This window comes from Cygnus atratus, chromosome 1, assembly GCF_013377495.2.
Source record: "Cygnus atratus isolate AKBS03 ecotype Queensland, Australia chromosome 1, CAtr_DNAZoo_HiC_assembly, whole genome shotgun sequence".
In the NCBI taxonomy this organism is placed as follows: Eukaryota; Metazoa; Chordata; class Aves; order Anseriformes; family Anatidae; genus Cygnus; species Cygnus atratus.
The window spans coordinates 13,387,786-13,412,381 of NC_066362.1; the positions used below are offsets into that span (position 1 = coordinate 13,387,786).

Below are 24,596 nucleotides of genomic sequence, written 5' to 3' on the forward strand. Positions count from 1 at the left end.
CTCTTTAAAACATGCAGTAAAATTACCTTCAGTGTTTGGGTCAGATAGCAGTTTGGACCCGAGTATCCAGGATCACAGATGCATTGCTCTTTGAGGCAGTCTCCATGACCTCTACAATTTTCCAGACAACCAGGGCCCAGATAGAAATTATCAATGGCCCACTGCATATCTGAGTATTTCTGATAGAACCGAAACCTCACGGGACTAGATGTACAGAAAAAAAGAAAACCAGACAGATATGTATGAGACAACTTTGCTCAAATGAAAACAGGTAGGTGAAATACAATATACTTATGACTGTACTATCCTCCAACCTTCCACAAGTAATATCTGTCAGTCTCTGTTGAAATTGATTTTATGACAGATCCATATCTTCTTCACAAATGTACTATTGGTCACATATGGATGGATTTTGGTCACTGTGGAAGCTGGAAAAATCTATCCTGGCCTCTTGAGAAAGAATTTCATTTATGGTTATACTTTCTTTGCAAATTACTCAAAGAATATAAGAGATTTCCCTTTTTGCAAAAAAAAAAACTAGTAAATTGTTTGCATATGTGTGGACTACTGCAGACAGCAAGGGTAAGTTTTCCACTCAGTAAGGTCATAAATTTACTCCCTAATTGAACACAGCTGCCTGAACAGAGCAGAACATGCTGTACTGGAGCAGACTGCAGAGAAGCAAGAATAACTGCCATTTGTTCAGTCATGATCAATCTTGATAGGAAATAAAATCATACAGTGTATGATAAACATAAACATTGAAAAATGCACTTTCTTGAAAGAAAATGAATAGGCAGATGTGTTTTCTGTTGTGTTTTTTGGGACGTGCTGAATTCAAGACAAAACAAGCAGTGAACTCATACTTACTTGCCCACGAGGTTTTCAGGCAGTGAGTAAGTTACTCTTTTCCACCCTTTTGTGGGAAAGAAAACAGATGGCTGTGAAACACTCCCAGAACATTTTGGATCAGCTGGTAAACACTGAGGTACTAAATAATTCCAGCTAACACCAAAGTCAGTGGAGTACTGCACATGGACCTGATTTTGTGCAAGTTTTTCCGAGGTTTTACATCCAACAGAAACCTAATAAAGAAGAGAGCATAAGTAAATTAGAATTAATTGTGGTGGTGATTAGAGTTTAAAAAATGTTTGAACCTGAAAACTGACGGCTGATTTTTGCTCGAAATCATGTCAGTAACAGTGTTTGTATGGTACTGGTCATCTGCAGATCTCATCCCAAGATTTCCAAGATTGAGAACAGTCACCATATTCAGAGTTTCAACTTTTTTCTAGCTAGATCACCTCTCTGGATATCCAGGTTTTGTCACTTGTGCCTGTACCCTATAACTGATAAAACTGTTTTCCTCTTCCACACAACCTAATATTTGGGTATTTCAGGGGAGGCCACCCCGGTCAGTTTTGTCCAGTGGACCTTCTTTATAGGAGAATTGTGCGAAAAGCTCTTACAACTTCCTGGATTATTTCTTCATTTATATATACTGCTGGATTATTTCTTCATTTTAGGTAAAGGGTTGTATGAAATGTGGTTTGATTACAGGTTTGATGTGAATGCATGCCCACACAGATGAGGTGTGGCCATTTTTGAGCTGCTTTCCCTTCACCAAACATCTGTAACAAAATAGGCACCTTATATATATATTTAATATTCTTTATATTATTATTTATAAATATATATATTATATGCAAACATATATATTTATAAATATATTATTTATATATTTAATATTCTTCCTATATCCTATATATATATTATATATTCTTCCTATCCATATATGATGTCCATACAACTTCTGTGCTGGAGGAGAAGAGTGTGTCACCTCTGAGAATGGCCCACAGTGTTAAAGCTGACCAACAAGTTGTAGGTGAGACAAATAACGACAGCCTAATAACAACACTTTTCCCTGCAAAGAATGGTTTATGCATAGTTATAGACATCATCATAGCTCTTGAAAAATCAGCTTAGAATTGGAGCAAAATATGGTTTTAGAATAATTATGTAGAAGACAGAGATCTTACCTTGAATTGCATAATCCAGCCTTCTGTTGGAGTCAGGTCATGGGTGACTGCATAAACCTCTCTGCCGTCATGGCTCCCACAGATCATGACACCATCAGGAGAATCACAAAACCTCTCAATTGAGCAGTCATCATGGAATAACCAGTGTTCATTCACTTGAAAATAAATGGGAACATAATTTTCAGTGACAACATAAGGTACAGAAAACAGTCACAAAGTAGTGTTAACCATTAAAGGTTTTTTATTTTTCAGCCTACATTAGAATTATTTAGTATTACTCCTCAAAATGTCAGTACCCCATCTTTCCCATGTACATATTTATTACATTTATTGCTCAAAGCACCTCTTACTACTTTCTTACGTAAACATTATAACATTATTTTTTAATGTTCAAGAAGTAAGGCCCTGAGGTTTATTCAAAATATAAACTTCTCTTGCACTGGATGTTTTAAAAGAATTTTCTTAAGGATGTTGACTACATGTCTGCACAAAGTATACCCCAGCACTATGACTTGCTAAGCCTTGTGAACATTCAGAAATACTTCCTCCTCTACAAAATTTATTTGAAAAATGTAACTTAACTTCCCTAATGGATATTTAAAGAAATTAACAAACAGAAAACAAACCAGTTAAGAAACATGCTTAGAATAACCTTTGAAGATAAATTCATCTTCTAAGTAAATTCACTCAGTAAAAAAATGAAAAGTTACATTGCACATTTTCATTTTGCATTTTGTGAACTAAAATAATAAGCAAGGACACCTGTAGTGATGGGACTGCCTATGACATCCATCACAGTGAGACAAGGATTCAGAGGTGCAGCAAGATTTAGAAGTCACTGCACTGACTTCTTGCCCTTTAATTCAGACCCATGTAAAACCTTTACCTGTAGTTTTGTCTTCCATAAACATGTCAAAGGCGATCCTCCCAATGGGCCCTGCATCGGCAGGGGAGCGCTCATGCTGTGGCAGGGGAGCGCTGCTGAAGGTGTCGAGCATCACAGTCCTCTGGTCAGCTGAGCCAGAGATCAATACATTGTCGATAGCCCAGTCGTTCTGGTCCAGACCATCATGTTTAGGTTGCCACCAGCGGAAGCGTGTCCCGATGGTTTTGGCATCGTAGGGAAGGAGGATGTTCACAAAACTGAAATACAACACGGAAGTTAGTTATAGGAAACCCACAAGAGGAGGACACTTCTCAACGCTCTGCACCAGGTATTTTGACCAGGTTCACACCTTTTGTCTCCTAGAGCAGGTGCAAATTGGGAAGGCAGAGACAGGTTAGGTGATTTAGCCTACATTTTCCCATGGGAGATTGCCAAAACAAAGCCCTTTTTGATCACTCCCAATGTTATCCCCTGCACAGGTGCTCAGAGTAAGGTGGGGAGGGTCAGCAGCCAGACTGGCAAGGTTTGAGCAACCCCACATGCTCAAACCATGATTTAAGAGACAAAATGCAATCATCTAGACTACTAGGGTATGACCACAGTGTCCTAATTAGGAAAATGTTAAGAAGGGAAATGTTGAAGTAATATTAAATTTAATAATTTCAACCTGGAGCAGATAGCAATATTCCAGTACAATGTTCTTATTTCCCTTACAACAGTAGTCAATAGTACACTTAAATCCCTGGGCCAATTAAAATGCTAATGATTTATTTGTGCATTCAAATAAAATATCAAGTAATGGGTCCTTCCCAGCCCCCTTTTCTATGAGTCTTTTAAACTAATAAATGAGGAAGAGGTCCACCCGTATCTGTACTGGTTTGAACTTCACAAATGTCCTAAAATTGGGTTTGAGTTTAGTGTAGACCTTTTGACGGATATCTGCAGAAATTCAGTTCCTCCTCTATACACTGTTTTCTAACAAGTTCAAGTGGTGAATTTCTGCTGTTGTTAGTAATGAACTAGATTGCAAATGAAAGTATCTTCAAGACCTGGACAGACATTATTGCAGTAGCTGTCTTCCTATATTTCTGGCCTTGCAGCTGAACAAATGCTGATGCTCAAACACATACTCTAAAGCCATTCATAAATGCTCGCAGGACTGGACAGGCTGAACTCTTAAAGATCTGACATCCAAACTACAGCAGTAATAAATCAGAGAGGTTGTTATGAAACAATATAGAACACTTGACCTAGTACAGGAAATTATATATGCAGAAGAAGGTATTTACAAACCCCGGTTTGCTGAATTGGTCATAGAAAATTTCCATTAAGAGGCTCCAGGTAATTCCACCATTCACAGAATACTCCAGCAGTACTCCTTGGTTGCGGTTATTGGGAGTTATCAGACATCCATACATGAAATAAAACTGGATGAATTCTGCATTGGTGAGGTTCAAGTCAACTGTAACTAACGTACGGCTGCAGCCCTTAAAAGTAATGAAAAATTATGTTGGCTGGTGCTGTCTGGCAAAACTTATGAACATAAAAATTGGTAGATTATGCAGTCACTACTAATAAAGCTTCATGTTGTAAAACCTTCAAAACAGTACAACTTCTACAAATTATAATAGAAGTAAAGCTACAACAGAGCAATAAATGACTTTCTCTGAGAATAGTTTCAGTTATGTTCCATCTTGAAAATACATACGTTGGTACTTGACCTACAGCTTTATAAAATTAAGCATCAAGAATGACTTCACCTTTATGCTGAATACAAGAGTTACAAAAATCCACACTTCCAGTGTGCAACACTAGGTTCTCCATGCAGAGTTAATGATTCACTGATTATGTGCTAATCATTTAGTTTATGCAAACCATCGAATGGCACAGCAATTTTAATTTGTGTGCTTTCCCATAATTCCTGCTTAGTCTGTTAATTAGTGGTTCCTACTTAGTCCTACTGGAAGGAAGTAGAAATGTAAATGTTTCTGTCAATTTATTTTAGAAAACTTGCATAGTTTGAACTAGTTCCCTTGCGTGAAAGATATATATAAGCACAAGTTTTATGTTTCTAAAATAATATTTTGTCATTTTTATAACCCTGAGGCTACCTAGAGCACGCTGTAATTCAGCAGCAGGCAGGCTTACACAGCTGTGTGTAGCTAAAACACAAGCAATTTTACTCTAAGCTAACACTGAAAAAAAAACAAAAAACAAACCAAACCAACCAACCAACCAAACAAACAAAACCAACAATGAAATATCTGAAGCATAAGTCTACACATGGCCATATTTTCAAGGAGCAAGTGCACATTATGCACATGCAAATGCCTAGTTATTAATTTACCTCTGTGGGCTGATTAGAAGCTGCACCAAACTGCAGCCTCTGTGGAAATTGTAAGTGCTATGAAGAGGCTATTATCAGAGGGTGGGTCTGAATGTCTACCCACTTCAACTGTGCTTTGATCTATCAGCTCCACCTCCAAAGGCCCCACCACTGCTGCTTTCAGGAGGCCTCTGCAGCATTACTCATTTTCCTGGCTGCAGCATAGCCAGGATCATGGTATCTGCTTTCCTGGAGTGTATCTGGCTGGCACCAGGCTGTAGGACCCACCTGACTTTGTCCTTCAGCTAACCAAAGGACATATATTATATAGACAGGTAGATATAGATGTGTTTTGTGTTTACTGTGTTAATATTTTTTTTAGCATGTTGCAATTCATTTAACTTTTAAAATCAGTCCTGCTTATACTGTCAAAAAGAGCAAGGCAGCCTCCGTGCCGAACACCAACCCCGCTGAAGTGAAGAGCCATCCCCGAGGCCACCGCTCCACAGACGGTGCTCAGCTTGCCCCCGTTCACTGTCAGCCAGTTCTGGCTCGACGGTGAGCGATTGAAGTTATCCTTCAGTTGTGTCGGAAGTGGGGTCTCTGGCTCATCACAGTAGAGCCCCCCCCAGTGCTCATCGCAGCTGTGGAGGAAAACAAATGCAAAATTCAGCTGGCAAAGTCCCTGCACAGAGATTTAATCAGTGCCACATTATCCCACATCAAGGTGCCGTGTTATTCCATACAGAGACCGTCTGCATCATTTACTAGTGCACAACTGGCATATGGGGGTTTCAAACATCTGCCACTTTTTGAAGTTGTCAATATGAAACAAAAACAATTTTTGGAAGGATAGTATTGTGTACATGTTTTTTCATTGTTGCTGATAATACAGAGTACAGTCCAACATAGAATGTTATCAGTAAAATACATTTCACCGTAATAGATAAACCTAAAAGAATGTGCTGAGCCTAAGAATGTCCTGCTAATGTTAAATTTTAAATGTTTCTGTAAAGTTCTACTGGGTAGATACTGTTCTTTTATAAGGTCCCTGTTTTTGTCTCATCTGAAAAACCTTCTTCTTATATTGTGTTAAAGTTTAGATAAAAGCACAGAACGTTCTTCTACTACTACGTAGATTTCACCAAGGAGGCCATGCCATGGTACTTCAGTGCTGTTGGGATACAGGACAATGCCAGAATATGTGTATTCTGCAGTGGAATATATTTCTAACAAACATAGTCACAGCACAATTATACCACTGTTCTCCCATTTCTGCTATCATCTGTGGACTGGAAAAGCAGCAGATCCATCTGGAAGGTATTTCTCTGTTGCCAGACAGAAAATCTGGGGAGGTCTAGTTGTTGTTTGTTAGCTTTGCAGGGCTCTTTGTGTGTTGTTATATAAAACACGTTGAGGATCAAGTCCATCTGCCTCCATAGTCAAACCCCGCTATGAAGCAGAAGCATCAGGCCATCAAGCCAACATGAGTTACAAGGCAAAAATAGGCCTTGCGAAGAACTGGCATCTATTGTTTTGCTTAGCAGATGCATCCCTTTGCCAGCCCTTGTGCTCTGCACCCAGCACCAGGATGTGGGCAAGGGGAGATGACGTGAAACCCCTTGGGAACCAGGGATGACTTCTGGGGAGCTCAAGCACTGTATGTCCTCAGAGGGGTGTGCAATCTCAAGGAGTCTCTTCTCCCTCCCTTATGGGAAGGTGGTCAAGCCGCAGCGTAGGCAACAGCAGAGGCTGCTGGAGAAGGGACCAGTGGTATCATCCATGATGTGTGAACAGGCAGAGATCTGCCAGAGCCAACCCCAGCACTCACCCAGCCTGTTGTTATTTCTGTTCCTCAGCAGTCGTGATGTCCTGCTCAGTTTTAAAAGCAAAACTCCTTCCTTTTAAATCGTGTCAAAACCTTTTCTGAGATTTTGTTAAAATTACAGAAGAGTGAAATGCTGCAGTGCTGTGTAGGACAAAGGAAAAGTTTCACTTACACACAGTTATCTTGGGTGCACTTCCCATGGCCGCTGCACATGTCTATACAGCCGTCCCCAATGTAGACGTTATCAATTGCCCAAGTTTGCTGCTTATCAAAAGGAGCAGGCTGGTGCCAGCGGAAACGAGTTGCTTGAGACCTTTGGGGGAGAAAGAAAAGAAGAAAGGTAGTGCACTACCTAAGCTAATCTTTATTTTGACTGAAGGGAAATTTCAGTCTTGCAGCTGGACTGCTCCTGGAAGATTTATTCAATATCAGCACAGCCCTGGGCTGATTCCTGACAGCAACAAGGTCCCTGAGAGGCCAAGAAGGGAGCTTCCAAATTCTGAGAGCAGCCCAGGAAAACCTGCAGCTGGGAGGCAGGGCTGGGCTCAGCTGCTGCTGTGGTCCCCGTGCAGCCCCAGGACGTGCTGGTACCAGCTGCAGCTGGTACAAGTCTCTTGCTTGTACAAGTCTCAAATAAATTTGACCAGCATGTTAATGAAAGGAGAAGTGGCGTCCCAAATTTTGTAATGGAAAAGGAGGTCCTCCTAGCTGAATGTTTATGGTGCATTTTGCCCATCCTTGTAGGGTGAAGTGACAGAAAGTGGGAAGTGGCTTGTGTAGATGCTTTGCGGGACAAAGCGCATAGCTCCATAGCACACCAAGAATGCGAGAGGTGGGAAAGGGAAGAGAGCAAAGCAAGTGGCTGTGTTTGGCACAAGGGAAAAGAGGGTAGGAGGAAGGTGGTATGCCCAAAGGGATGCTCATAGCCATGTTCCAGCTGGGTCCTGGCACAAATTTGAAGCTGAGAGATAGCTGGGAATTGAATCAAGCTGCGATGACCCCAATCTTCCAGGTTGCACCCTGAGCCTGAGTTTCATTGCTTCAGCGATGAACTAACCTGACTTTTTCTTCTGTGAGTCCTCCTGGCTACACTTACATAGTGCAGCTCTAGACAGTAAGTTGGCTCCTATGTGAGATACTGCGTTTTCAAATCTACGGGGTCAGGTGAGCCCTGTGTGGGACTTGTGGAGCCAGCGATGGTGTGACTCTGCTTTCACAGTTTCCTCCCTACCCTCCAACCATAGCTTGGCTGGCAATGTTAAGAAATGATCTATGGTGCAGTCCTGGCTCTTTTCAATAAATCATTTTCATTTTTTTTTTGATTAAAGGTGGAATTTAGTTCCCTATTCGAACACCTTATTTTGATGCAGCTATATGTGAATTAAATGTCTTATCTCCCAAGGTAGATGATGGAAACCCAGCTGAAACAGTCAGGGGACACCAAAGAGCTATTCATCTCACACAGCTGTAGACACCAGCATGTGAATAGCTGTGAGTAGATTAATTTCTGCAACTTTTCAAGAGTACTATTTTAAATTCAAACTAGTCGGTGTTTTGCTATACAGCACCAGATGGCAGCATTGAACTTTGTGTAGTCTGTTTTCTTTAAAAACTCAGTTGTAAACCCCAAAACAAATAAACACCAAAATCCCCCCAATTTATTCAGTGTAAAAATAAACCTTTTCAATGTTATTCTATGAATTATTTCTTAATAAATATATTGCGTGATGTGAATGGATAACAAGTTTATCCAAAGAGAAATCTACTGCTGTGTTGTCTAGTTGTTCGCTAAACAGCATTTTTAAAAAGAAATGCATAAACTGGGAGGAAGTCCTTGAGGATTAAAGACAAAAATTTATATCTCACTCTCTCTGCTTTAGGTTTGGCACTTCACTAACAACTTACAGAGCTCATGCTCCTGGGAGAACCTTTATGTTCACATTTGCATTTTAAAATCAACTGTAAGATAAAACTAAGTGTTCATTGCCTTTTGCAGGCCACAGGTTATATAGCACACTGGGGTACACGAGCCCTAAAATGCTATGTCAGTATGGGGGCTGTACACTAGACAGAGCTGTTGACTAAGTAGCCTGCAAGTCCCTAAGATACACAGATATAAATAGTCAGAAATACACGTGCTATTATGCAGCTTGAAGTAGTAAAACAGCATAAAAATTATATCACACCTTTACGAAAGGGCTGTACTATTCCTTATTCTAAAGGTTAAGTTTTCCATTGCTTGTGAGCTAGGGTTGTAATAGCCTCTCTCACACAATCCCCATCTTAATATCTCCGGGAAATGGTATTACTTGAGCCAAGACATATAGTTATTGGACTGGAGAGAATAGCAATTTTTTTTTTTTTTTTGCCTCAATAGGGATCAGACTTCTTCCTTTGACATACAGCACTCAAAAAGATTTCAGCTTTAAAAGCACAGCTATGTATAAAACTGAGTTAATCTCGGGTGATATGTTCATTTTAGGTTCGAATTCAATTGGTTTGGAGCGTCAGCCCCAGTCCTGATTTATCCTGTGAAGCCCTAGAAAATCATTTCTGAACATAAATTTACAGGCTTTTTATAAGGACTGTTGAGGTAATGGATTTTGTAGACAATACATAGTGAAACAGTACAACAAGTAAGCAGAGGAGATCATCCCTGGGAACAAGTCCTAAATATACTATTACTTGACATAAATCACTGCAATGGAGATAGGGAAGAGTCTAGATGCCAAAACAATTAGTAACAGAACATGGACTTTTCCACTGCCAGTTTCAAAACTTGTGGCAACTGTATAGGTGCTCTCAGTACAATTTCTGGAAAATAAATGTCTCTGTTTCAAAACTTCTATGTGCGTTCATTGGCATCTTTCATAACAATCTTCTCAAACAGGTGTAAGCAATGCCTTAACTCTGGCTACATCTGTGACAGCAGTTAGCTTGGCCTACGCCTTTGGTCAGGAAATGGGGCTCAGTGGTAGGAGAAGAGCTGTAGAGTGAAGTTGTGCAGAGAGCTTGACATCCACCTTTGTTTCTGGGTTTTATGTTGGCCTAGCACTACACTGGTATTATCAGGTATGACTGCACGGGGGACAGTCACAACTAACAGCACAACAAGATGAACAGGAAGTGGAAGTCTACGTTACTCAGTTGGCCTTATATGGATTTTTCTGACAAACGAACAAAAAACCAACCAAGCAAACAAAGTGAAACTGTTTTCAGGGCATCATGATGAAACATATGGCAGTGCTCCCACTAGCAGTCACTGCTCCTTTCACTGCATAAAACACAGCCTCCCAACAAATCCCACAAGTTTTCTTCTCTCAAAGACAAAATAAAGTACAACAGGGAAGAGGAGGTGAAAATGGGGCATGTGTAAAAGTTGAGAGAGATCCAAAAGGTACAAGGAATGCACAGAAAAACAAGAAGCCTAAAAAGTGTTACTCTTAAAACACCAGCTCATAGCCAAGAACAGCAAGAACAGGATGCAGGTGGGGGATTCAGACAATCAGCCACCAAAACAACCAAATGTAGTGAGGGTGATGACACCAAGAGATTCTTTAAAGAGTTCCCCCTGCTCCTTCCCCTCCCCAGGACAAGGCACACAAGAATTTCCTATTTCTAAATAACTAAGAAAAGTAAATATACGTAGTAGCTTTGCAATTTTTATGCAAAGCAGGATGGAGTTTTCTTTACTTATGTGTTGCTATCTACATTGACCAAACAAGAATGGCAAGGTACAATTATTTTAACAATATAATGTATCATATCTCAATACACAGACATGCATTTAGATTTATTCTGCAGAAAACCAGAGAGAGATACCTAGTGTAGGGAGGCAGAGGCAAAGTAATCCGGGTCCACTTGTTGAAAGTGTCTGATATGAGAATCCTCTGGAGATGGTACTTGTTACATTCCACATTAGTGGGAAGACAGTCTCTCAAAATCGGGTGCCAGGTCAGTCCAAGGTCCACTGAATATTCCAGTTCAATAGCTAAGGGTGGAAAGACAGTAAGTCAGTTAATTTAGAGACTCGCATGCATAGGTCTACGACAAACCTTTAGTCACGAGACTGCTCTGACAAAATAAACACTCAAAACTTTTCAAAACTTTGTGTTGGGAGCACAAAGATGATGGCAATGCTGGAAGATACATTCTATGTTGCTGAACAAGTATAACTCAGGAGAAGGCTGCAATACCCATCAGCCACCTAACTCAAAGGACCACAGGTGCAAAGATAAAGTAATCTGTCAAGTCACCAGGATTAATTCAAGCCAATTTCTGTAGCTGCAGCATACAAGAAAGTGATGTGACAGCATCGCGACCAGAAGCTTTTTGTTTTTGAAGCTGAATGATGAGAACTCAGCTGGTTGCAATCTCTGTGTAAGGCAGAACAACTCTCAAATTCAAACTTTTGGCTCTTCAACAAGATGGTTTAGTCACTCTTTCCATGCCACTCCAGACCAGCTCATTTCAGTATCCAGCATAAGCAATTTTAAATTGAGTTTGTTAGTCAATGAGCTTATTTTCATTCAAACACAATCTACTCATATTAAACTAACGTATTCATTTCTAGCAAAAATCAGCAATTTCATTATTTTGCTGTTTAGGGCTTATAAATTTTATTATGAAAATAAAGATTAGTCAAGCTCACTAAATACTTCAAGTTAAACTTTTATACAGGAATTAAAAAGTAAATAACAATAGGCACAGAACTGTAACTCGTAGTAAATGTTCCAGGTGCTAAGCTTTCTGGCTGCGTAAAAAATGGAGTATGGTTGCAGTGACAGTGGTGGTAAATCTGCTCTCTTCTTTGATTACTACCAGCCCATTTCTTCTACCCTCACGCACAGAGAATGACCCTTAATCACCCAGTCAGTCCTACTTGATGCCTAAGCACAGAACGCAGTGCTATAGAAACACAAGAACGAGTGGATACAAACAAGGGTAAATGAATTTTTGGTGTTAAATCTTCAACACCAAATTGAAATGTTTTCCTCATCAGGAGTGGAAGCGTGACTAGGTAGCATCCTGCTTAACTTAATACAAAGTTAAGATAATGGTAAGCACAGTAGACAAAGAAATAACAACAAAAAAAGGAAGGAACTATTTCTTTGTCAGCATATAAACAAGCTGCCAAAACACTTAAACTTAGCTTAGAGATGATTTTAGGGATGCTGCAGTGGTTTTAATAGCAAAAGAAAATTGTTGAAGACATAAGTAAAATCTTGATTATTTCCATAGGGTTCAGAACAGCAAAAGCAGGTAAGCCACTTTTCAGACTTTATGTAAAACCTTTTTCCATTTTTACGAAGAATTCCAGAGGAACAGTCAGCAACGCAGTGAATTTATGCACGCTGCATGCTCCAACATACTACATTGTCCTTCTCATAAAAAAATAAAAATGCACCCCCAAATGCTATGCTAAAAGAATGTAATCTAACACATATAAACAAGTATTCAAAAGCTAAGAATACCAATATTTTGTGCATTTTAAAATTCACATAATGACCCAATTTTTAATTTCCCTGTGATGCACATTCAGTGCAGAGCAGGTTTTTGCACATATATATGTATGTATACATATAGATATACACATACAGTTACACAAATAAAAGCATGCGTATGTACACGTACGTATATATGTGCAAAAACCTGCTCTGCACTGAATGTGCATTGTATGGAAAAAAAAGGAAACTAGGGAATAAAAAATTACATCATTACGTGCACATGCATGTATATATGTTTATATATGTGTGCATAGATATATGCACACATTCATACATAGACATATGCATACAAATATATACGTACTTACTATTTCATATGGATTATACACATTTTCACAGTTGATTCTGACTTAGCTTTCGTCAGAAGTAGGCTAATACAAATGATTTCTTAGTCATACAAGTGCAAATGAGATCTGAATTGAAACTTCTCAAAAACTGCAAACCCACAAAACAAGAAACATATGCTGGGAACACCCAGCTGCTTATTATTAGAACCAGAACATCATCCCAAGCAGTGGATACAATATGCTGGCAAATAGACTATAGTAAGACAGCTGTTAGTATTTTTCTTAAATTAGTTGAACTACAACTTAACTGCCTGGAGGAAAAAACATACTTTAGTTTATCTTAGGCTTCAGATACCAACAATAAATGCTGATATTACAGTTCCTGACAGAAACATGCAGTTTGGTTTCTCAGTTCTTGTTATGATGGATAATGGAACAATAAAACAGGTGAACTTTCCCATACAAGAGAGTAGGAGAAAGGGCAGGATTTACTAGGAAGTCATTACCATAGCAGGAGTCTGTGACAGAGCAAGATGCTGCAAAATCTATTTGCAAGAAGGAGTCTTCGTTGACAACGATGTCAGTGGTTACAACATAGCGGGTGCTAGCTTTCTCGATGAACACCAAAGCATCCCCAGTAGACCCACAGACTGGCATCTTTGTGCCACCAGGATGGAGCAGCCACTTTCTACTATCCAGCGTGGTGAAATCATCTTCTAATACTGTATTGCCAGAGATGTTTCCTCCAATAAGAATCTGAAACATCATAAAAGGAATTGTTATTGAAAAAAAAATCATGCTTAGAAGTCTTCACAAATGGACACATGACAGAGAATCCTGGAGGAGGAAAACATTGAGTGATCTATGCATATATGTATTCTTATGGACCATAATAGACAAATTTACTTTGTAAAGATTTTATGTTATGAGGAAGGGGAATAGCTTTTTCCTGCAGAGGCATCCTAAAGAGATTGGCTCAGCTGTACGAATCTGAAGTTTAAGGAGGTGAATTCCATTCTGAATGAAGTACAAAAATAAATGTTGATAGGAGCAAAGTGATTACGCTGTTATTTTTCCCACTGACTGTTCAGCTGTCCTATAATCTGATGAACTACTACCAGATTGCATCTGATGATTGAACTGGGGCAATATTCTTTGTTCTGATGTTGACTTCCAGAGATTAGGATTTTACAATTCAACAAATAAGGTAGAACTAATTCTTATTTGTTATTCTGAATTCAGTTACTGATTGTTCTGAACTAATATAACTAACTAACTTCAATGAATATATAGGAATGAAAGAATAAGATTTTTTTCATTTTTAAATGGAGGGATGTGAAGTAAAATTTTGTAACATGGATGGATGTTCAGTGTCCAGGTTTTTCCTATGGACCTGAACTAACTGCTACAAAAAAACAAAACAACAACAAAAACAAACAAACAAACAAACAAAAAAAACCATTAATGAATATTTAAGCAAATTCAGCTGGGGCAGCCCAATAACACTACTTTGAGTGCAATGACTTCAGTGGAGTTTCTTGAGATTTATACCAAATCGTACAAAGCAATACAATATACTCTGAATAGAAGCAAATCCCAAATATGAAACAAAACTTCAATTGCTTTCAAAATGAGAAGATTGATTTAGATTGAAGCTTTTCTCTAGTTTTTCCTATTACATTCTACCAAGGAAATTATATATTTGGATTGGTTATGAAATGAGGGCTTTCAAAGTTTGAACTCAGACCTGGATTTTGCATACTAAGGCCTTCTGCAATGTGACTCTGTGGCTCTACCCATGTATTAAAGACCTTCCTAGCTCCTAAATAGACATTCAGTACCCAACATAGAAACAGTGCATTAAAAGCACAAAATTAACGAACTGCAATTTTGCTCAATTATTTTGCTAGATTAGTATAATTCTGGAATATCTTTATAAAAAGCGTTTTTGCTTGACCCAGTGAAATGACATGTGCCAATAAAAGGGAAACATTAAGACAGAAAACAGTCTAAAACTATATTAAAAAAACCAACAACCCAGAAGAGTACTTACCTGATCAATTACCCAGGGACTGTAGAAATGCCCATTCTCAGATGGTTGCCACCAGCGAATTCGAGTAGAGCTGGAACGGGCCTTCATTGGGATTTCCAGGGCAATGTATCGTCCCACGTTGCTTGAGTTGCTGAAGAGGAACTCCTGGAGAAGGCTCCACGTGAGGCCACCATTGAGCGAATATTGAAGAAGCACAGGCTGGCTTCTGGGGTCTGGTACCCCCTTACCGCATCCCAATCTCATGAAGAACTGCACAAATCTAACAGTGAGAGCAATTACTGTAAAAAATTGTTTTTCTGCAACATCCTAGATAACCTGAATTAGAGAGACTTAGAGTTTGTCCATTGACAAACCCCATCATTTCTTGGTGTAAGAGTCAGCTTTAGGAGATGTTATCATTTCCTTTTCAAAGGCTCAAGAATATAAGTAGACAGACAGGTGGGATGACAAAAAAATCATTTTGCCTGTGTGGTAGTTTGCCAGAGGCTGAACAAAGCTGGTCATTTTTGTTTTGAGCTTTTCTCTGTGTAGCAGATGGTGTTGCAAATACCAGAAACATAATCCTGGGTGAAATTTTTATCCTGTAACCTGTGAGTACAGATTTTAGTGGTAGAAAAGCAATGGTGCCTTAATGGTGCCTTGATCATAATTTGCTAGGAATTTGATGAAATGCTTAAATTCAAAATTAAAAAAAATGTTTTCCATTGACATAAACTAGTGAAAATCTGGACAGGAGAACAAAGCATGTTTCACTTTCAGGGACCATTTTGTCCATTTAGTCAGCATGGGAAATTTGTCTAAATCACACCACTTAAATGTGCTGGCTTCCCTGAAGCCAGCCCTAGACACCCAGGGACATGAATGCTTTCATTCCTTTTTTAATTGGTTGCTCCAAAGAAGCACAATAGGCTTGTGTGAAACTGAGAAATTCTTTCTGTTAGATGATGCTTATAAACAGCACTGCAATGCACTTGGAGTGGAGGGAACCACCGTTGTAATGATATTTACCCATCCGACTTTCAGGGATATTACAAGTATTAATTTGTGTTTGCACAGCTCTCGCACAGCTTTAAAGTGCTCTATCTGTTCTAATTATCATTGCATTAGTGTTGCCTGGCTCACAGTCGAATGGAGCATGGGAAAACAAGTTTTGTATCAAAAGTCTTGGTCTGTTTTTATCTTCAGGTAGATCCCCTGGGAGTGGAGGCTGCAGAGGTGCTGAGGAGACAAAGCTTCAATAAAACACTGAATCCGCAAGTCAATTAATTCTAATGCTCTCTGTGACTCGTGGTTCCTCTTGGTGCTATATATAACTTCTTTCACTATAGATTATATCCACCTCCATGTCCCAGACATAACATATTGCTTCAGCTGTAAAGCAATGCTGGGGACCCTCATGGATCAACATATCATCTGTAATGGATTGGAGTCACTGCTGGTGGGTCTTTGTTCCTCTACAGATTCTCTTTGACATTCACCACATAATTTAAAGGAAATAAAGCCAGGTGACCTTTTCTCTGTTGAATCTGCTCTCTATGGGTTGCTATTCTTTCACCTGAATTTTTACTAGTGTAGTAATAACTCATTCAGATATAAGTAAAATAATGTTTTATTATTTTACAACAGTTTAAAAAGATAGCCATTTTAAATACGTCTTTTCTCACTCCACAGATATTTTGCAAAGGTTCTGCCTATTTTGGAATGGAAAAAGCAAAGCTTTCTCATGGATACTCCAGTAATTCAGAATTGAAAGGGGTTTGATCAGACGTGATACCTAAAATATACCATCCCTACTGATATTTCATGCTGTGTAATTTCAGCTACGGGAATCACTGTAACGGCAATACATTGTCCCCATGGTTAAATTCTTTAAAATACAGAGGTGATGACAGTGAACACTGGATTGGAGAGTCCACTTAATTTAAATCCCCACATGCTGAGTAGCATACAGGACTGACGCCACTGCTCAGCTGTGTGTTTCAGGAAATCTCTAAGAAGAAAAAAGGGAGGCTTTTAATGATTACTGAGTCCAGTACTCCTTAAAAGATCTATTAGAAATGCTGTTTGTCACTGGTTCTTGTCATTTCTGGAATGAATAGAAACCTCTCCCCAGGTCCCAGGCAGAACTTGGCATGTCTGTGTCAAAGTCAGATCTGTTGTCTTGTTTTGCAGATGGCCGATAGAGTCAGCCTGGAAATTAAGCAAATCCCTATGCAATTATTTTAGGTTTCTAAAGAGCAGTCCCCAGCAAAGCCTTTGCAGTCTTCCTTGCTGTTTAGATGAAAACATACAGTTATTTCTTGATAACTGTTATTTTTCATGGCATACACAAGAAATTAAACGTACTCCTCTGTTTTCCTTTTATTAGGACAGGAGACATTTATCTCCATATAACACCTTGAGGTCAATATATGCAAATCCAGCTACAGACTTTCACGGAGAAGAGATGAGTGACGTCCCTTTGAACATGAGCAATAAGGAAAACATGTCATTTAGTCTAACGGAGCAACTTACAAGATCTCTTGTACCTTCTGTTAAAAAATCTTTTAATTTGAGAACAGACCAGGAAATCAAATTACAGCAGCATATGGATGTTTGTATTTACCAAGTTCTGAAAAAAGTTTGTTTTGAGTAACCTCACAAATTTAATACAAGGTTCTCTAATATTACACTTAATGAAGGTTAGCTAATCGCTTATATAAAATTGTAATGGTTAGAAATTAGGCTTTATTGACTATGAGGCTGTGCAATGAAACCATTATTTAGAGCATCAGTGTTAATGAGGACAAGAAGCCAAAAAGAGGTAAACTGCCTGTTAAAGTGTATCCCACAGAGCATTAGAGGAGAAGGGAGTTTGCAAGATATCAGTGGAAAAAATCATGGGGAAAAGTCAATCTTTCCAAAGTAGCAATGTAATAGGTTAAGATATTTAGCAAACAAAGGCTATTTGTAGCATGCACAAAATTAACATGCAATTTAATTTATATTAACTTTTGTGTAACTTTTTTATGTGGCTTGCTTAGTATGTCTTTCTCATCAAATATCTCCTCTGAAGGCCATAATGATACATGGTCTCTAAATACAGTAAAAATATTTGTTTTTCAGTTGCTGTGCTCATTGTAGCTGGTGACAGCTTGAAGGGAATTTCTCAGTGAATTATTGGAAACAAATGTGCACAATAAGAAGAAATCAACATTCAGAAATGAAAGGATTATGAGATGATGAATGTAGCACTTATACTGGCAGCAGATACTCCTGCTTCAACAGTGGCTCACAATATAATGAACTGTAAGATAAGCAGAGTGTGTGATGTGCAAACATTTCGTCATGTTATACATTTAAGAAATAAAAACTTGTATAAACTACTGAAGATGTGGTGTCAGATCCTGGAGTTCTTATTCAAGAAAAAAACCCTAGTGTTAAAACTGTTAATCCCATTCAAGTTCAAGTTAAATTTAAGTTAAAATGGTAGCAGTGGTTAAAATGGAATATGTGCTAGAGTAGGGAAGGCAGAATATACCAGCTTGCCTTTACCATAGAAGTATATCAAATGTCTTATTCTTCAGTATATTATTTCTTTAGTGAAATACTGACAGGACTTTAAAACTGTGTTACCTTGCTTGTGACAAATCTAGGTCTCGAGTCATCAGCATACGTAAGCCTTCTTCATTAAAGAAAAGGTTGTTTCCTCCAGACATGATGCCACATTTCCTTGATGGCTTTCCACCACTCACAAGCAGGAATCTATCAGACTCCAGCTGACCTGAATACACAGTAAATACATATTTATGATTTACTCCAAAGTGCTCCTGCTGCAAGAGTACTATTTCCAGAGGAAGAGAGCTAAATTAAACATTACTTGCAGAGTGAACAAATATTCATGCCAGTGTTTATGATTCAATGTTTTCTAGAAAACTGCCACAAATCAAAACAAAATAAATTGTTAGCCCAGAAGTATGAAATTTACTCTCCAGTTATGGAGCTTACTCTCCAGTTATTCACATGATTTTCTACTTCCCTTCATTTTTCTTAAGATAACAGCAATGTATCCAGCTCTATAAGGAAACTGCGTGCCATGTGCTAGCATGCAAGAAAGGGCTGTCAAAATTTGAAATGAACAGTAGTACCTATGAAAGGAGGAATTTGGTTACCAGGTGCTGCTTTATTCAAAATGTGCTCTTCTTGCAATACTTGTTAGCAGGGGAAAACCTCGAGGTGTTTTTAGAGGAGTTTGCATGGATGCTGTTTATGCTCAGGCACTCACAGGGCTTTGAGTTCCCTCCTGGCACTGTCCACTTGGGGTCCCCGGTCTGCTGTGCCTGCTGAGCGGTGCTGAGCCATGAGGTCTGCTCCGAAGTATCGTTTGCCCTATGAAGGCCACCCATATTTCCTTTGCAGGGAGAAATTGCATAGCCCTAAAGCCCTTCTTTGTTTGCCTTGCTTGCATGCATGCTGTCTGTGCTGAAGTCAAACTACCCAACTGTATTCACTCGAACAATAAATACACATTTTGTGAGAATTAAATTGACATATCCCTTTCCAGAAATTGTGTGTCATCATTCTCTTCTGAAATTATTTGCTGCAAGTACAATTTGCAGAAACTCTGTTTTGATGACAAATTTATATTCCAACATGAACAACTTAGCAAAAAGTCAGTTACTCCAAAACAGGCAATTGATAGCCATCAGACGTTCACAAACCATGCGTGAGAATTACATCTAAACAACTTGACTCATGGGAATAGTCTCACAGCATAGTTTAGATTCAGAAGCATGCAGAAGGTCTCATCTTTGAGCCCCAGGTTCCACTAAGACTAACAGGTAGAAATCAGGCTAAAAAAAGAAAAGAGATACCTTCAAAATCATCCTTGAGGAAGTCAGAATTCTTGGTACTTATTTTGCAGGTTGGCCCAGAGTACCCTGGGTCACAGATGCACTTTGTGCCATTGATGCAGCTGCCATGCCCATTGCACATCTCCTCACACTGTGGACCAATGTACACGTTGTCAATGGCCCAGGTCACTGGCTGGGATCCAGCAGGATAAAATCCTTGGTACCATCTGAACCTTGCCAACCTGAAAAAGGTGTAAATGTACTTAAGTTAAATGAAAGTTTTGTCTTTTGTTGTATACTATACATAAATATACCATCCTATACATACATATACAGTATTCTTTTTGGTGGAATTGACTTGATAATAATTTAATTCTAGAAACTGACTGCTATGTCTAATTCCTTCATCTTGTCATCTTTATGCTGACATTCAATCCAAGTACTGACCGAAATAAAAATAACATTATTCATTAGCTGCAATACCAAAACTGAATGACAGACTTGAAAATGGGATTTGAAATCTAACCACTCTTCTCTCCATCATCCATGGCAAGGATGATTGGCCATGGTCAGACGGATTTCCTTCTGCCTTGCTTTACAGCATCTACGTCAGACCAGGCCACTCCCTGTCTTCTGGAGAATGAAATCCTGCTTCACACTGGCACCCTGCCTCCAGGGAGACCACTTGTGGAACTGGGCTGGTAAAATCTCACCCTCAATTACGTGAACAGAAAACACGATCTGCCATGTCACCAGGTATTCAACTTGCTTTCAGACAGCTTAATCTTAAAACAGACTGATAGTGCAAGTTGTTAATTTAAACTATATTCTCCTTCGGGTCCTGGCCTGTCATTTTTAATTCTCAGCCTAAGTGCTATTTGCATCAGTGCTGCATATAAAGAGGAACAGACTGGGGAAAGAGGGAAAACAAACTGAGCAGGGGAAAAACACTTGAGAGACTCATTTTATTCCCAAATGAGAAAATGTTTCAAAGGAGGAAGGAAACCAGAAGAGTGAGAAGGGAAAAGTGCTTAATTTATATGTTTAATATGACTTGTTAGAAACATCTAAATTGAGGGATGGACTCTTTATCAGGGAGTGTAGTGATAGGACAAGGGGGAATGGTGTTAAATTAAAAGAGGGTAGACTTACATTAGACATTAGGAAGAAATTCTTTACTCTGAGGGTGGTGAGGCTCTGGCACAGGCTGCCCAGAGAAGCTGTGGATGCCCCATCCCTGGGGGTGTCCAAGGCCAGGCTGGATGGGGCTTTGGGCAGCCTGGTCTGGTGGGAGGTGTTCCTACCCATGGCAGGGGAGTTGCGACTGGGTGATCTTTATGGTCCCTTCCAACCCAAGCCATTCTGTGATTCTGTGATTCTATGATAAATGCTGCAGGTGAATCAATGGCACAGGTAACTGACAAATGTTTTTGTCTTTATTTGCTAAAAAGGAATTTTTATGAGGTGATTCAGGTGGTAAGAGGTAGCTGATCAGTGGGGATACTGCTAGCAGTTTCAAGAAAGATAACTAAGAATCAGAGTTCTGCTGGAAGTCAAAAACATTGTTTTTACTATGTCCTGAGGTGAAGGACACAAGAATGAGGTTGGAAATGTTTTGAAGTCCTCTTTAGGGGACATCTCTGTCCCTTGGGTTGTATCTGTTCCACCCCACAAGAACAGGGAGCCTCGTCTCAGGCTCCCTGCTGGCCTGAGTGAAGGGTGACTGAAGCAAAGAGTGAAATACTGGTCTTGTTGAAGTCAGTAGGTGTTTCTTCACCAGCTCAACAGGCCCAGGATTTTTTCCTTCAGAACCTTATGGGAATACTAAATATTAGATACAGCTATCTGCTGAGGACACACATTAATTTCCAAAAGAACACATGTAGTAGAAATAACTGAAGTGTCTTCATCTTCATTTAAATATAATCACTCAACACCTTGGGGACAGAAATGCTGGTTCTATTTAGCATTACACAAGGAATCAGGTTTGCTGATTTTTTCTCATTATTCCAGCGGATTCTGGTGGGGAAAACCCCACATCAGCCCTCTGGCCCAAGGATGTCATTACACCAAAGGCTCCATGGATTCTGCTCTTTGCTGCTGGGTTCTGCTGACTATCAGCAACTGTTTTCTGGACCACCACTGGGGAAGGAACAGGAGGGAAGACAGGCAAATGGGACATAACCAGTAAGGAACAGAGGACTAAAGCAAAATACCTGGAAGGTTTAAATGAGTTAGGAATCTATATAGTCAAATTTTTCGTTTGGGGGATGCATTGGTAGTTGGGTAAAGAGTCAAATAATTCTTTTGGGCTAAAACAGAAGGACAGATGTGCTGATGCAAAAGATGGTTAACTACTCTATGCTTGAAATGTTAACTGTCATAAAACAGAATATTCAAGTTTAAAATTTAAACATTTTCTTAAATTATTAAACATCCAGGCTTTCCAGACTTGGCTCTCATCTCCTATATAGGTCTTCTCATACTTTCAGAGGCACCTATGAAGCCACTTATTTAGTGGAAGGGCCATTGCACACAGTAGATTCATAAACACAGTCTCATAGTTGCATAGCTCGTTTTCATTCATACATACTACAGTTTAATCCTTAATGATGTGATTTTTTACACAAACTGAGTTGATACTATGACAGTTTTCCCCGAAAAAGTAAACAGTACTGTTTTGAACTTTTTTATGTGTAACTTTGAAAAGTTACATATTAAATTGCCTGCAAGCACAAATTATTTTTCTATCCTATGTATCTGTTATCATCCAATTTAGCGCGTCCCACAACCTTAAAGTTCCTAAGTGACTGCAGCAGTTAATTTCTTAGCATCACAGAACTTTGCAATTACAAGAGACCTTGAATATTAAGTCCATTTCCTTTCACTAAGGTAGAATCAAGTTTGTACTAGCTCACATTTTACTGTATTTTCTAATGAATCTCAGATGTCATGCAAAAACATCTTTGATGAATTAAAATATCCAATGAAGTAAAAACATTCAAAGAGCTTTAAAGACAGTCAATTTTGCATTTATTTTACTATATAATCCACTTCCATAAACATGTTACCAATCAGATATATGGATAAATAGGAAATTATTTGTGGTTACTCTACATTAGTATTAGGCATGACATATTTTTGGGAATCACCTGAATACTAACTGCCCCTCAGGGCAAAAAGTGGAGAAAGATTGGTCATTTAGTCTGCTCTAATGCCACTGTTCTTATGGACCGCTCAAGTTGGGAGACCATTTTGGTTGGAAAACAGACATAAAAAGAAAAAAACGAGCAGCTGGGAGGATTAAAAGCTAGACACTTACCCACAGAGGTGCAGTTTTCCAAAGTGAATGACCTCCCTCCTCCAGCCCTGGGTGGTGCCTGCATAGTAAGTGCTGCTTGGGTGATGTTCAGTGGAGCACAAGGAGCTGAGGTGGCTGCTGCTGCTGTAGCACAAGGGGAGAAGGAGGTGCCAGGTTGCCCCCAGATCTCGTGAGAACTCCAGCTTTACAGGGTCAGCAGATGAGCTATCAGTGGTGCAGCCAATGTTGATCTGGGGTCCAAGACATGAAATGCAGAAGATGACAAAGGGTATGCTGGGACACCTAATCACTCTTCATCTTAGTCTCTCCCATGTCGTATGGTATTTATTTAGCCCAGAAAGATGGTGATTTAAGAATTCATTTAACAACTGCAATGACGAACTCAGGACATGCACATGAACATGAACACTTGCACATTGCCCTACCTGTCCATGTGCATATCACACTCTGGGTCATTGTAAAATGAATGTAATATGATATCCCCAACTACTTCCACTAGAGAAAACTTAATTAGACAAAATCCCAAAGGAGGAGAGCTGATAGCATGGCTGGAGCAAATGCATCAGCTCAGGAATGTGGACTTTTTAAAACCAGAAATATTAGAACAAAATGTGCAAACATAAACTTGGTAAATTGCTGAGCTGCATTATCATCTTTTACATTACACACACACACAAAACAAAAAAAAAAAAAACAAAAAAAGCTTATGCCACAGGAATTACCCTTCAGGGCATCTGGTGTATCACTTCTATATGTTCTTTAGATTTATACTCACTACCCTTTCTGCTCATATATGGCAGTGAAGTCTGAGGTGACAGCATTGAAAAGAGCGTCATAGCTGGACTGGATTTAGATTCAGTGTCACACCAAAACACAGTGTGACAGTGACAAACTTCTCAAGGTGTTCTGACAAGATTCCTGATGTGCAGAACAGTAGAGAAGGCAGAAAACCTACGTGACCTGCAGCGCTACTGGTACCCTGTAACAAATCATATATGTTTTATACAGAATCTGAGACCTTTTATGATATATTTTTTGCATGCCCACTGATCAAATTAGTCTGCCTTGCTTTCACGCTGATATTAAGATGTTCTTTTGGTTTCAGGTTGCTTATATAAAAGAATTAGTTACTTTACAGGATGACTATGTCACATAAAATAAAATGTACTCTATTTACTGTGCAATAAATTTTTATTTATTGCAGATGAAATACAAAGCCTGTATTAAAACTACAAAATATTTTGTACTTTTAGATATCTTTGTAGTGAAAAGTAAGTGTCTTTCTAACATACTGCTCTGTAACAAAAAGGTATTTCTAAAGCCCAGTTATATTGAGGACAGCGCATGAATGTTGAAAATGTATCCTACATTGAATTTCCTTCATCGCTCTTCAGCGCACATGAGAGCCATCAACCTACATTTGACTAGAAGGGTTGTCTACTCATCTGGAAGCTTAGAGTGATGCTTGACCCAATATAGTTTTTGACTCTTGAGACACAGAAAGAAACTCTATTGC

The 24,596-nt window shown here is 39.1% G+C and overlaps 1 protein-coding gene across 1 annotated transcript in view; it reads right to left on the minus strand.

Annotated features, from left to right (window-relative positions):
- Nucleotides 1-24,596, minus strand: part of RELN (reelin) — a 296,816-nt gene that overhangs the window by 21,706 nt on the left and 250,514 nt on the right. Inside the window, exons 41-53 of the mRNA XM_035549571.1 lie at nucleotides 23,081-23,310; nucleotides 19,780-20,000; nucleotides 18,542-18,689; nucleotides 14,927-15,185; nucleotides 13,380-13,629; nucleotides 10,902-11,070; nucleotides 7,252-7,392; nucleotides 5,718-5,895; nucleotides 4,219-4,412; nucleotides 2,926-3,182; nucleotides 2,040-2,194; nucleotides 871-1,085; nucleotides 27-204 (exon numbers count right to left, since the gene is read on the minus strand). Coding sequence (XP_035405464.1) covers nucleotides 27-204; nucleotides 871-1,085; nucleotides 2,040-2,194; nucleotides 2,926-3,182; nucleotides 4,219-4,412; nucleotides 5,718-5,895; nucleotides 7,252-7,392; nucleotides 10,902-11,070; nucleotides 13,380-13,629; nucleotides 14,927-15,185; nucleotides 18,542-18,689; nucleotides 19,780-20,000; nucleotides 23,081-23,310 — 2,595 coding nt within the window. The remainder of the gene's footprint in view (nucleotides 1-26; nucleotides 205-870; nucleotides 1,086-2,039; nucleotides 2,195-2,925; nucleotides 3,183-4,218; nucleotides 4,413-5,717; nucleotides 5,896-7,251; nucleotides 7,393-10,901; nucleotides 11,071-13,379; nucleotides 13,630-14,926; nucleotides 15,186-18,541; nucleotides 18,690-19,779; nucleotides 20,001-23,080; nucleotides 23,311-24,596) is intronic.